General features: G+C 39.4%; 1 protein-coding gene across 1 annotated transcript in view; it reads right to left on the bottom strand.

Annotated features, from left to right (window-relative positions):
• Positions 1 to 2,728: 2,728 nt before the first annotated feature.
• RTF1 (RTF1 homolog, Paf1/RNA polymerase II complex component) overlaps positions 2,729 to 13,290 on the bottom strand; it is a 48,305-nt gene continuing 37,743 nt past the window's right edge. Inside the window, exons 11-19 of the mRNA XM_025205314.1 lie at positions 11,497 to 11,584; positions 11,302 to 11,409; positions 10,255 to 10,332; positions 8,389 to 8,510; positions 7,814 to 7,871; positions 7,185 to 7,262; positions 5,833 to 5,928; positions 5,401 to 5,512; positions 2,729 to 3,985 (exon numbers count right to left, since the gene is read on the bottom strand). Coding sequence (XP_025061099.1) covers positions 3,879 to 3,985; positions 5,401 to 5,512; positions 5,833 to 5,928; positions 7,185 to 7,262; positions 7,814 to 7,871; positions 8,389 to 8,510; positions 10,255 to 10,332; positions 11,302 to 11,409; positions 11,497 to 11,584 — 847 coding nt within the window. The 3' untranslated portion in view covers positions 2,729 to 3,878. The remainder of the gene's footprint in view (positions 3,986 to 5,400; positions 5,513 to 5,832; positions 5,929 to 7,184; positions 7,263 to 7,813; positions 7,872 to 8,388; positions 8,511 to 10,254; positions 10,333 to 11,301; positions 11,410 to 11,496; positions 11,585 to 13,290) is intronic.

Below are 13,290 nucleotides of genomic sequence, written 5' to 3'. Positions count from 1 at the left end.
AGGAATGGCAGTAACACTTGCAGATTCATAATTTGGTTTTTAACTGGGACTCATTTGAGGGGCAGTGTCCCAAGAGCTAGTGGATGCTACTCAGGGAAACTCCGGAAGGAGACGTATGCAGGAGTGACAGGGAAGCAGTCCCATAGCAACCTGGGTTCCCCCCAGGCCAGAGCCTCCATCTTAGTCTGGGAGATGACAAGTTCAGCCAGAACCATGAGGAGGTTCCTGAGGATGTGGCAAAGAAACCACCAGACACAGGACACTAGGTTTGATGGCCCATAGGTCTGACCCAGCATAGCACTTATGCATGGAGAATTGGGGAAAAGGTGAGGGGACAGCAAGGACAGCATTACTGTGTATGTTCTGTGGTGATGGACATGATGTAAGAATCTGAAGAGTACAGTGGAGCCTAAATTTAAAAATACATTCTCTGTTAAAGACCTCTCAGATTCTTGAATCAATAAGTATTTTGCACATCCACTAACCTCCTATCATAAAGAATAGTTTTGTGCAGAATAGTTTCAAAAGAAATTCTAACTAGAGATGGTATAAGAACGGACTTGAGCAACAGATGTATTCTGATTTTCCTCCAAGCATAGATCTCTTCTTGCTACAGATGTTCCATACAAATATAGAGAAAAGGGCAGGAAGCATAAAACTAAAGAACAATTCAAGGATGTGCAATCCTTTTTGACAGTTTCCCTAACCTTAATTTGTCAGATGTGAAACTACTGAAGAGACTGGAGAAGTTCTCTCTTTTATGGAATTAACATAAATTTGGTTCTGGAGTAAGGGACAGCAGAAAGACAGATCATAAATAAATAACCCTTTAAGTGGCTCCTCACCCTCCAAGTGGCTTAGGCAATTATATCATTAAAAAGGCCACTCCACTTGATTTTGATGTGCTAAGCAATGGAGCAGCCCAGAAATGCCCTACTCTTCCCCAGAACAGCTGCTCTTTTTAATAGGTATTTTACAATATTGATATTTTGGGTCATTAAGTTGATATAGACAAATCATAAGATCCAGGAAAATGCACAGGTTCCAGGTACCTCATATCAAGGGATAAACATAATCAACCTTATTAAACCAACAAACCAAGTTTATTTATAGAAGTCTGTACATTTGTAATGAACTATGCTAGGACACAAGTGAAACAAAGCAAACAAATCAATCCCTCCCTAATGGTGGGAGGTGTAGTCACTCACCTTTACATGCACTTAAAAAGTAAAAAGAAAGATTCTTACACAATTCGTTCTGTAACTACTCAAACGAGTACTCCCTCTTGATGCATTTTTCTCATAAGTGGTTTGAATATAATGATTCCTTGGCTATTGACTTAGTTAGAAACAATATTTCAGCAGAATCTCTAGTAACTCTCGGAGGAACCGCAATTAGTAGTTGATGACTGCGATGATTAGGTCATAACCACTTCACAGTTCTGCACATTAAACTCCTGTGTGTTCCTCTTCAATGTAATAAACTCTACTAAGGAAGGATAAGGAAATGGAGCAAACCATTTAAAGCATCAAAGGGTCTCATCAACATTTTGATTATAAAAAGAGTATTTCTTTGTTTGTAACTCAACCATAAAAATTTGCTCTACAATAAAACAACGTAAGTGCAACCATATTAAAAAATACTCCATTTATGGATTAAGTTTACTAGAGTGGTCACTTGTTGAACCTCAGTTCTGGGTAACGTTTGTGGGTAATTCACATTCTGCAATGCATGATTTTACAAGTTATTTCCGGTAAGTGTCAGAAGGGCTGATATTTTGGAAATTGGCTACTGAAAATGATGTTTGAGGGCTTTGTTACACAACTGTAACACTACTGAAGCTGCTGCAAAGCCAAAACAAACAAACAAACAAAAAGCATATCTACATAGTGGATACTGAGGTTTACTATGAAGTCAAATGGCAGATTCCATAAATCCACTTTCTTAAAAGAAAAAAAATTGAAAGTACATATGGAAGTGAGAGCCTACAGCTCCAAAGAAGCTGCTACTGATGGGCAAGCAAACAAATCTAGGATTGCATATTTACAGAATAGTCCACACAAGAGTTCCAGCACTATGGACTATCTAGTAAATAAGTCCCTCATTTGTTTACGTAGTAGACAAGAACTGCTCATCTACTAAAAAGGCTAATTTTGTATACACAGTTCACTGCGTCAGATTTCACACAGTCACATTTCTTTAAAACTACCATTAAAAAAATAACAAAAGGAAATTAAATATATGAACTAGATTAAAATTCCATTAAAGGATCTAGCAAATCAGAGTCAGACGCGGTTTAAAAATAACCACGGTGCGTGGCTTTTTGGGAAATACTAATGCTATGGCATTCCAAGAATGTCGGGTTCTTCTAACTTTCAGACCCCAGTACAGGAGAACACCACTTCTTTCAGTATCACCTTGAATAGAAATTACAAGTTTGCATGCTTATCTGAATAGGAACCTTTGTGAATTGTTAGGCCACTAATGCCGTTTTATTTTCTTAATTTAGCTTTGTTCCATAGATTCAGTTGAGTTTTGTTTTGAAAAGCAATTTGTGAAATGCCACTTATATTTACAATTTGATTTTTTTTTTACACCTGAGAGATTATCAAGCTGTCATCTTATTTCTGGGCAAGCATTCCATAAAACCATACAATCATTGTGCTAGTGTTTTACTGCACGTTTACCAACTTTTATTTATATATATATATATATATATATAATGTGCATCAGCATCTGCCCTCATTTTCAGTTAGGTTTCTACTGTGCTCTTCCCCTTTCCCTTAACGCAAACTAATTTTTTTAACCCAAGTTTAAAATTGTTGAAAGAAAAAAGGGGGAGGGAATAAAAAAAGCCTCCCCACATCTCCCTCCCCCCAATAAAAAATAACCCAGAAACCACGCAAATGAGTTGAAGCCTGGTGAAGATAAATTTGACATGATAAACGTAGACTGAAGGATTTCTTGGATTTGTAGAAGAAATGAAAGACCATTCAGTGAGTGTCCAGGGGCATCCCAAAGGGAGCTACTCCGCTCAGCTGTGGCAAGAGACCAGATGTACTACAGATAGATTGTGCACTTGTCTCATCAGGTAAGTGAGAGTAAAAAGGGGAATGTGCAGGTTAAACAGCTATACCACCCAGGCCATTTTAGTAAGAATCACATTTAATGAGTTTCTTTCTTGCAATTTTAGATGCTCAAGTACAGCTGGTAGAAATTCAAAACAGCCGTAAAGAACCGTGACAGACAGATACAAATAGTACTGCAGCTTAAAAATGATAAAAAACACCTGAAAAAAAGTCACATAACCCTCCCAAAAAAATTTACACTTTGAACCTAAGCCAGTTTTTGGAGATTCCCTTCTCCAGAGCTAGGAGCAAGGAGGAAGAAGAGGAGGAAGAAAGTGCAGATGACCTTTCCAGCCACAAAGGTCTTGTGCCGATGTTTATTCACCATGTCTGTGGTGGTATGCAAGGGGAGATCATCAAATGCTGATGCTGCAACCACCAAAGAGATTCCTACGGAAATCCAGACTTCAGGCTAATACTGAACACTGAGTGGACCAACGAGCTGCATCAACAAAATTAAAACAAAAATAACAAAAAAAAACCTCAAAAAAAGGAAAAAACCTAAAAAGTGGGAGAACCCCAAATAGCACAGATCCACATTTGTGAGGGGACAGGAGGAAAGGGCAAGAAGGGAGGTCTATACAGTAAATAGTCAAATGATTTATGTTACAAATGACTGGCAGTTTTAAAGAGTCTCTTCCCAGCTCCATTGCTGCTCCAACCCAGAAGAGGAAACTGAAAAGGGAGGAAGAAAAAAGGTAGGACATCATCATGGAGCATGCAGGATCAGAAGCAGCGGAGTGGGTACGCTCAAATAAGCCCCCGCCTTTTTTTGTAGTCCTCCAGGTTCAGTGATCGCCGAGGGGCACCATCTTTTGCTGGTGGAGCCTTAGAAGTGATGGCCAGTGTCTTAGACTCTGTAGGAGGATAAGAGAAAAGAATGTTTTTTTGGATGGCAATAACCAACTACAGAGAGGAAGAAACTGCAAGCCCTACCTGCCACAAACTAAAAATAAGCTTCTCTGTGATAACTTCACCTTGGAACCTATGTCTTGGCTTCTGTGCAAAACAATGCAGCATTTGCCATTTATTATGGGCAATGTTCAGTCACAAGTCTTTCAAGGTAGGTATGTACAATTTTGTCTTTACACCTCTTAGACCTACTCATTGACAAGTCTTCCATTTACAAAAGAAATTATTCTGTACAAAGCCTGTGCAACAGCCATGTGAATATTAATTTCAGGTATTATTCAGGGACATTTCTGAAAGACAACTGTCACATGAATATATGGCAAGCACACAGAACATATTTTACAAGGGGATGAAGTAGTCTAGTTTTCTACACATCTCTACTCCAAGGATAACAGGGGACTGGACAGGGTATTATTCCTTGCCATCTAGAACAATGATGCTGAAAATGCTGCCCCAAAAACTTTACCTACTCTGAACAAATCTAGCCGTATTTCAAATCCATGCACTGGCTCTCTACTCACACAAAGTTTAAACATCTTGCCATGCCTTTCAGGCTCCTACATACCTAGCCTTGGCTTGCCTCTGGCTCTTATCTTTAGGTTTCCTCTTTCACCTATTATTTTCACTAACCTTTTAGCATATGTCCTACTCTTCCCCTTCTGACTTCTTCTACACTGTCCATATGCCTGGAATCCCCCTTTTATACCAGATCTAGTCTCCCAGAACTTTATTGTTTTCTCCATTTTCCTCCTGAAGTTATTTCTTAGGAATGTAGTAAGTGCTGTACTGGATCAGACAAACAGTAATCATTCAAAAGACCCATTTAGCTCTAGTCCTCCTTCCAACAGTGATGCAAAATTATCCTCACTAGTGGATCACACTGTTATATTACATCCAAAACACTCCCCCGCCCCTTATAAAAATTATTATTTGTTCAGACTCCAAATTCTTTGAGACAGGAGCCAAACTTCATCTTCCTGTAGATCTCAAGTGCCAGCACTGGCACTTGAACACAAAAAAGGATGGGAAAGACTGAAAATGAAACTGCTAGCAGGCTAGTTCAATTAACATCTTCTCCTCTTACCTGTTAGACTAATGCCCTGTTGAACCTAAAGTCTATTTCATGATGTATATTACTAGTAAAGGCACAAATATATCTCTACAATACAGCAACTTCTGTACAAGGTATTAGGCATCAGTATAGCACAAAGCATTTGAATTGTGCTCCCATGTCTGCTTCTGAACCAGGCAGTAGCAAATCCCAACCAGATGTGTAATCCCAATTCATGCATTTCTTGTGGGGGGAGGGGGGGGCAGTATGGGAAGGAAGGATACTCTTCCCCATATAATAAAAACCTACCTGAACTGGGAACCTGGAGATCAATTTTCACATCAAAGTCATGCACTTTGAACAGATCCTCTGAGAGATCACTGGCTGATTTAGAGTTCATGTCTTTGTCCTTTCCCTGACCCTGAAATGTAAACAAATTAATAGCTAGCCCAAATCAGAGAAGGTAGTCAGAGCCCCAAATGAAACAGTTTTAATAATCATTGCTATATTCAGGTAAGCTTCGCTCTACTCCCATGACTGACGGCTTCCATTCCCCAAGAAAGGTCAAGTTCTTCTCCTTTACTTGTAGAAATGTTTGTCCTGTTGAGGACTACTACTAAAGTAGTACATATGTATGTATGTACATGCATACACACACAGGCACACAGAATTACAGGATTCTCAGTGAGGAGAGACAAGGCAGAGGTGAAAAAAGTAAGACTAGCAAAAAGGGATACTTGCCTTGCTTATGTCCTTTGGAGCATCCGGTAATACACCGGATCCATATTTTGCATTTAGTTGGGCAAGGATGGCAGCTTGGACAGCAGGATCCCTGGACTGTGAGCAAGAAAAGAAAGTGAGATACTGCATTTCCATACAAGACCTGCCCTTGAACATAAACATCCAAAGTGCTTACTTTCATGAGGGTTTAGAGAACAGCCGCCTTGCTTTCCATATATATTACAAATGATTAAGTTTCACAAAGTCGCCCCCTGAACTGGGCCTAATAACTCAGGCTCTGCTAAAAGTCTCATAGAAAGGTATCCGTTTTGTTTTACAAATCAAGAGATGGAAATCAAAGCCTGTCACCTGGTAGTTTGTTCCAATGGCCAAATCATTTTCATCAGTTAAAAAACAAACAGTTTAATTTGAATTTGCTTGGCTTCAGCTTCCAGCCACTGGTTCTGACTATACTATTTTCTGCTAGATTAAACAGTTCTTCAGTACGTGTTTCCCTGGGAAGGTATTTTAACTCAGCATCAATGTCCTCACCCGAGCCTCTCTTTCATAAAGAGCTTACACCTTGTTCTTTGAATGCAATACATTTTCTTCATCCCTTCAATTATTTGTAGCTCTTTTCTGCACCACCTCCAATTTGCCAACATGCTTTTTAAAGATATTGACCTAGCACCGTACACAGTAATCAAGGACTGGTTTTTACCAATACTGCATACAAAGGTTTAAAAAACACTAAACCCTTATTCCTAACCTTACTACTTCTTCCTAAACCCCTATTCCTAACCATATTCTTCCTTGGATGACATTAGCCCTTTTTGCCAAAGCATTGCATTGGAAGTTCCTGTTGAGTTGCCCACAAACTATGGATCCTCTCCAGCTTCACTCCTTTCAAAGACAGAGTCCTTGAGATGCATTAGGAAACACACAATCCACTAACCATATTTAGGTCTAAAACTTACACTGGTGTTCCATAACAGAACTTACAACTAAAACAGCTCATCTTCCTGAAGTCAAGTAATTTGCTAATTAATTTAAAAGAACCATCTCTCCTCGTGTGTGTGTGTGTGTGTGTGTGTGTGTGTGTGTGTGTGTGGATCAATAATCTTCTTGGCAAAATCTAATTAATAATGAACTATACTATTTCTTCCTTCTGTTCAGTTACAATAGATCTTAACAGAGGCCTTATGTACTCAGGCCAAGAATGACCTGATCTATTATTATGGTACCTGGACAACTCTGCTCCCAGTATTCTTTCATGGCTATGCCATTAAGAAGAAAAGGATAAAAAACACTGACTGTGCACAAGCCCATATTTCCCTCCGGCTGCCCTGGACTGACTTCAAGGTTATACTCACATTCGAGACTATCGTAGGTTTGCACTGTCGCCTAGTAAAGGGGTCCATTTGCTGGTTTTTCATACTGTGACTTTCGGCCTATAGAAGAAACAAATATAGTGTTGTAGAGTTAGCTCCCATAAGGTCTTTGGCCTTTTATAAAACTTGCATCCCTTACACACAATTTAGCCATAACACAATGTCAAGGTGAGAAGACAGCAATAGAGATCACCAAAGTCTTGCACTCAAGACTGTCAGCCTTGTATCCAATGAAGTACAGTATGAATAGAACATTTACATTCCGCTCAAGGAACATGAGGCTTAAGTGAGCATTAAAATGATTAACTTCCCTTGGATAAAGAACACAGAGAGAATACATTTCCTTATTATTTTATCCTCTCACGTCTGTTCTCTGGCTCCTGTCCTAGGCAACACAAATAATATGTTATGCCAGTATTACTAACTCCAGAGAAACCTACTGGGAATATTGCTGATCAGTGGATAGTTAAATGCCTTCTTTAAAGTGATACCACTTTTCTATGCTTTGTTTTCTAAACAGACAAAGGAGTAAATTAAAAAAGTGGAAAAGCCTCCTCATGTAATTAACATCCCTCCCCATCCCCCCAAAGTACTGTTTCAGCATTATTTACCACAAGAGCTTTCTCGGACTCCACAATGTTCCACTCTCTATTCCTCTGGTTGATGTAACTAAAAGAAAGATTTTTGGGGGAAAAAAGCCCAAGTATAGTAACACAGTAATTTAACAGTAAAAAATGCAATAAAACCATAAATAGCATTTTCTTAGCATCAGTGTGATAATTTGCTCTTATCAGCACTAGCTTCTGGCAGACACCCCTTTACTTAAGACACTTTGAAAAATGTGTCCATGTCTGACAAGTGGAAACTGCAAATAGCACATATGACCAAGTGGAGAGAAATGGCAAGGACGCAGGTAGTGTACATAGCAACCCAGGTATATATACAAGAAGGAAGGATAAGAACTTGCAAGTCACCTGAGGAAGGGTACTATGATACCTGAAAGCTTGTTTAAATCTAAAATCTCAAACATGCCATTGGTTAACCCTCAAAAAACAATGATTATATCAAAAGATATCACACTCAAAACTCTTGCTTCCAAGTCACTAAGAATTATTCCATGGTTTCCCCCTTCTGTTGCTTTTCTATTAAGACAATTTCCTTTCTGAAATGACATATATGGACCTACCTGATTGCAGAAATATTTTTTGTTCGCTGGCGGTCCAGGGCTTCTGCTCTCTCTTCTAGTTCGTTAAGTTGATCTTGAATCTGTTTTGCCTTATCTTGGTCCCCCAAGTCCTCAGCCATGGCCTTCAACCAAACAGCAATTTGTTAGACAATTTACCTCCATCAAGCTAGTCACAGAAATTATAGATAAACCTTTAAGTCATCTAGCCAGTTCTACCATATTTACTCAAATCCAAGCTGAGGTCTCACCCCCGTAATGAATATGGGGAGAAAAAAGCCTCATCTTAGATTTGAGTATTAGCCCAGGGCAGGTGGTAGCTCAGCTCTGGCTTCGATCCTGGGCTCGGGGCCAAAGCTGATGCTGAGCCACTGCCTGTCCCAGGCTGGAGTAGCTTATGTGGTAAAGGAGTGGGCTTGCAGCAGGGGGAGCATGGGAGACCCACAATGGCATGTGGGGATGTGTATAAAATTATAACAAAATTTATTAATTTTACATGTACATCTTAAATTCAGAGTCATCTTGGATTCAGGTAAATACAGTACTTCAAGTGCATACACTTTTACCTCTAAGGACAGGACAAAAAGGAGCTCATTTTTCATTAGTCCAGAAGAGAGAGCCACAACTCTAATTAAAACCCATTCTTGCCATTAGTACAGGAAAAGGACTGAAAACTACTGCAGTTCTGAACATCAACTCAACAAGGGATTGAGTTTAAATCCATCTGTTGCATGCAACTAACCTATTCTGCCACCTCATGGCCATACACAGCAATGACATCCTTTCAGAAAGAGAAAAAACAAGAGCCTGCTGGATGTCCTTTGTGCACAACTGAGTTTTATTAAATAGGTGAACTATAAACATTTTGCACACCCTGGGACTGGCCTGGACAGAGTAAACAGGCTTGAACTCCTCACTTTCACGTGTTTGAGACAAACTTAGTGAGAAAACTAAGCAGGTTTTTCCATAGCATAGAAAGCTTGTTAGCACTTTTTTTTTTTAATCTCCAAAATAAAAAGACCCATCAAAACAGTTAATACATTCCTAAGTCTTCTATATTCAACAGAAATCTGAACAGGAGGCCACAAGGGGAGGGGGAGAAGCATGATCATGTCACTAGTCCAGAAGAGAGGAGATGCCCATTGACTCTTCACCAGATGGAATACTAACTCGCAGTTTTCAAAACCGCACACAACAGCAATAAAGAAGAAAGTGTGCTTCTACAACCAAACTGTAAGCTCCTTACTCAGAGGACAAGGAAAGGGATAGCTAGGACAGTTGCTGACCACCATCTCTGTGACACAGATTAGTGTCTCATTAGAGATTTAAACAGGGCTCTAGCTCATCACAACCATCCAAACTAACCTTGATTTTTCAAGTCACAGACCTTTACCTTAAAGGTTACAAGTACAGCAGACCCCCAATTTATGCGAGTATTGCATTCTGGGGGAAATTTCGCCTAAGTCGAATTTGCGTAAATTGGGACAACTTTCCCCATAGGAAATAACAGAATAGTGAGGTGTTGAGTACCCCAGACATACTGCAGTCATAACTTTTTCCCCCCCTTTTCTCAGCAGAATCGCTTTAGGAGGCGCGTCTAGCATCTCGCCTATACATCTTGAGATGCCGCTACAGATCCAATGGCGGCACAGATCTGCTTGATTCCACCTGCAAATCTCACAAACGTTTGCGTATATACGTGAATGCTCGCGAGCATTCGCGTATATACGCGAATGATGCACATCTCATGGGGCATTTTCCAGCCCGGACGCTAATAAAAAAAAAATAAAAAAATCGTGTAAACGAGAGACATGCACAAGTCAGAATCGTGTAAATTGGGGGTCTACTGTATCACCATATCCTTCTCACCTTCTCCTTTAGTAGCTGAGTTTTCTTCATGGCATAGTTGGGAGGGGCTTTTCGGAACCTCTCTTTCTCTTTCACAATCTACAAAACATGAAAAGCAAAAAGCAAAGTAGTGGAAGTTATAACAAAATTTATTTTATAGCACCTTGACACTACAGATGAGAGGCAGTGAGTTTCAAACAGAGGATATTTACTGCCCACAGACCTTTTATTTCAATGCTTTTGCCTTCATTCATTATTGTACCAGACAACAAGCATTTACTCTACATATGATCTATAAATTATAAAATAAGATTTGGTGTCATTAGTCAAGATAATAAGAGCTGAAACACTGGCAGACAATTTGTGTGACTATTTACGCAAGTAACTGTTCAGGGGATGGATATTAGAGTTCTGTGCTCAGAACAGGAACAAAATTAAGGAATTTCTGCCAGGCTATGTCACAAGTACAAGTTATGAGCAGGACTCAGAGGATTAAGTAAGGCAAAAAAAACAGTGCATTGAACAACAGATCCAGTTAAGACTCCTGCACTACTCTTTCCACCTTGGTCATTCCACTTAATTTTGTCGTCTTGTATCATTTTCTCTCTCCCCAAGTAAAGACTCAGAATCACTTTAGTTTGGAAGCACTAGATCTCTGCTGTAGGCAGATTCTTCTCTCTTTGACCAACCACCTCAGCCTCCCTTTAGAACAGTGTTTCTCAACCTCGGTAGACTTAAGGCACCCTTCAAAGTATTAGTTTTTAGCTTTCACTCATTTTTTGACTATGGGAAAGTAATAGAGCAATTCTTCTGTAGTAACTCAGAAAGAACACAACAGGTCATGGTATGTTTTAGACAATATGGATTCCTATTTGAAATCTCTGGGCTTATCTTGCAAGTCACATGTAGGTGTTTGCACACACAACACAGCAAATACTGAGTGGCACTTCACTGCAGTTATAAATCTCACAGCACCCCAGGGTGCTGCAGTACTGTGAATGAGAATCATTGCTCCAGGACATCCCATTTTAAAGACCCCCAAACTAAAAGCATAGTCAGTTTACTTACCTCTTCAATGTCCTGATCATTAAATTTGTAGTTGAGAGCTTCCTTAATGGACACTTCCTTCTTGTTGATCTCATCTAGTGTGGGCAGCTGCATCCCAGCAGAGAACATCTAAATACAGAGAGGGTGAGGATCATTTTCCACTCAGAACATCCTTGACAGAGTTACTAGGAACAGAATCAACCTGGTCAAACTTACCGCTTCCTTCCACTTCATGAACTCACTTTCAGTAAATTCCTGATTTGAGACAAATTCTAGACGAAATACACGCTGGTCATTGCCATGCCTGCAAAAAAGGAAGAAGAGGAACAATATATACCCAGGTGCCAACCAACACTGTGCTGTGCCCGTCTACTGAATGGAGGTCAATAACTTGGGTCCACAAATAGAAAAAAGAGGTTCAATGCCCTCCATTGCCAGTTGAATGGACTTTAGGGTGCTCATCTCCATTCCCAAATTCCCACAATCTGTGGCAAAGCAGTCCTCCTCAAATCTACGTTTCTATTTGGCAGGCATGTTTTAGGTGTGTGAAGGTTTTGACAATCACCTCGTTTATATAAGCACAAGCTTCAACAGACCAACTTCTCCTCCAAACAGCTTTAAAGCTCTTTGACAATATACAGAACAATCCACTAATACAAAAAGACTCTCCTGCGTTCTTACATTTGATAAGTGACATGTGTTAAGACTGAATTACACTGTCCTAAATGATAAGTGCAGGAGCCAGCCTGGTTCTAATTTCTGAATCAAATGAAGTCATATCACCAGCTGGCCAGCACCTAGAATTCCCCAGGTTCCTCAAGTATTCTGTTCTGTTGAGCATCTTACATAGCAATCCAAGTGCCAGACAATCTTTACAGCTGGGGAAGCAAGTTGCCTTGGTAAAACATCCCATTAATGCAAAAAGCCAGGATGGATTTGATTTAAATCAAATCTATTTAAATCATGAGGCAAATCACAATTTAAATCAGTGGTCAAGAAGCCTCAATTTAATCATCATTTTCTACAAAAAGTATGTTTTTGTTTGATATCCTCTATTCATTTAACTTCTTGAAACTCTGCACTTTAGAGAGAGGTAAAGGCTTGACTCTGTGTACATGAACTTGCAGAGAGACAAGAGGGCTGATGGGTAGGTAATTAGGTCTATTATCTCATCTCCATATACTGGTGTTAACAAGGATGTTATCTCTGGAGAGAGAAATCCACAATTTGAGAACTGAAACTAAGCATTACAGAGATGCTTAAATCGGGTCTTCTAGACTGAGCACTGAGTCCCATTGGGTAGAGTGGTTTTTTTTAAATCTTTACTAATCTATAGAGGAGCCTCTGAGAACCTCATAAGATTGGGCCCCTAATATATAGTCCATGGCCTGTTGTGACCCATTTATAAAAAAAAAAAAAAAAAACTTTTCTAAAAATGTTACCTGAATATACTGTCTCAAATAGCATATAATTAGAAGTTATAATCCCTATTTCATGATGATCTCTTTGAGCTTTAACATATCTTAAATTAAAACTATATATGGTTTTTTCCCCAAAAAGCATCTTAACAAAAAAATCAAAAATACACATTAAATAAAAAGAATCTGATTCAATTTTTAAAAAATCATTAATTTTTATCTACCCTGCAGAAAGCTCTCTCCACAGTCTTGGTGGCCAAGCTTTTTAATGTCATTACAGGTGTGAATGCATATATTTTTAGAAGGTACGTTACTGAAAACCTGAACCAATAGCCACTCTCCAAATATGTGGGAGAATCAGATCAATGTCTGGTCTTGTTTTCCTACCTCAGAATGTTGTGCAAATTCATACAACCACCACACCATCATACTGCCTCACAATCTTTAAATGGGGGACATAAGTGCTTGACAGGGAGACCTGATGTGGCCGCTGTTCACGCAGTGCTACATAATAATCCGTGTGATGCTTTTGCCAAAAGGAAAAAATTTTTCCCACTGCCACATTTGGTGGTGGAGGAGAGGAAAGGAATAC

Source organism: Alligator sinensis, unplaced genomic scaffold, assembly GCF_000455745.1.
Source record: "Alligator sinensis unplaced genomic scaffold, ASM45574v1 scaffold108_1, whole genome shotgun sequence".
NCBI classification, from domain to species: Eukaryota; Metazoa; Chordata; order Crocodylia; family Alligatoridae; genus Alligator; species Alligator sinensis.
Note: the sequence above shows the minus strand (reverse complement) of the source record. Positions and strands in the feature narration are given on the sequence as shown.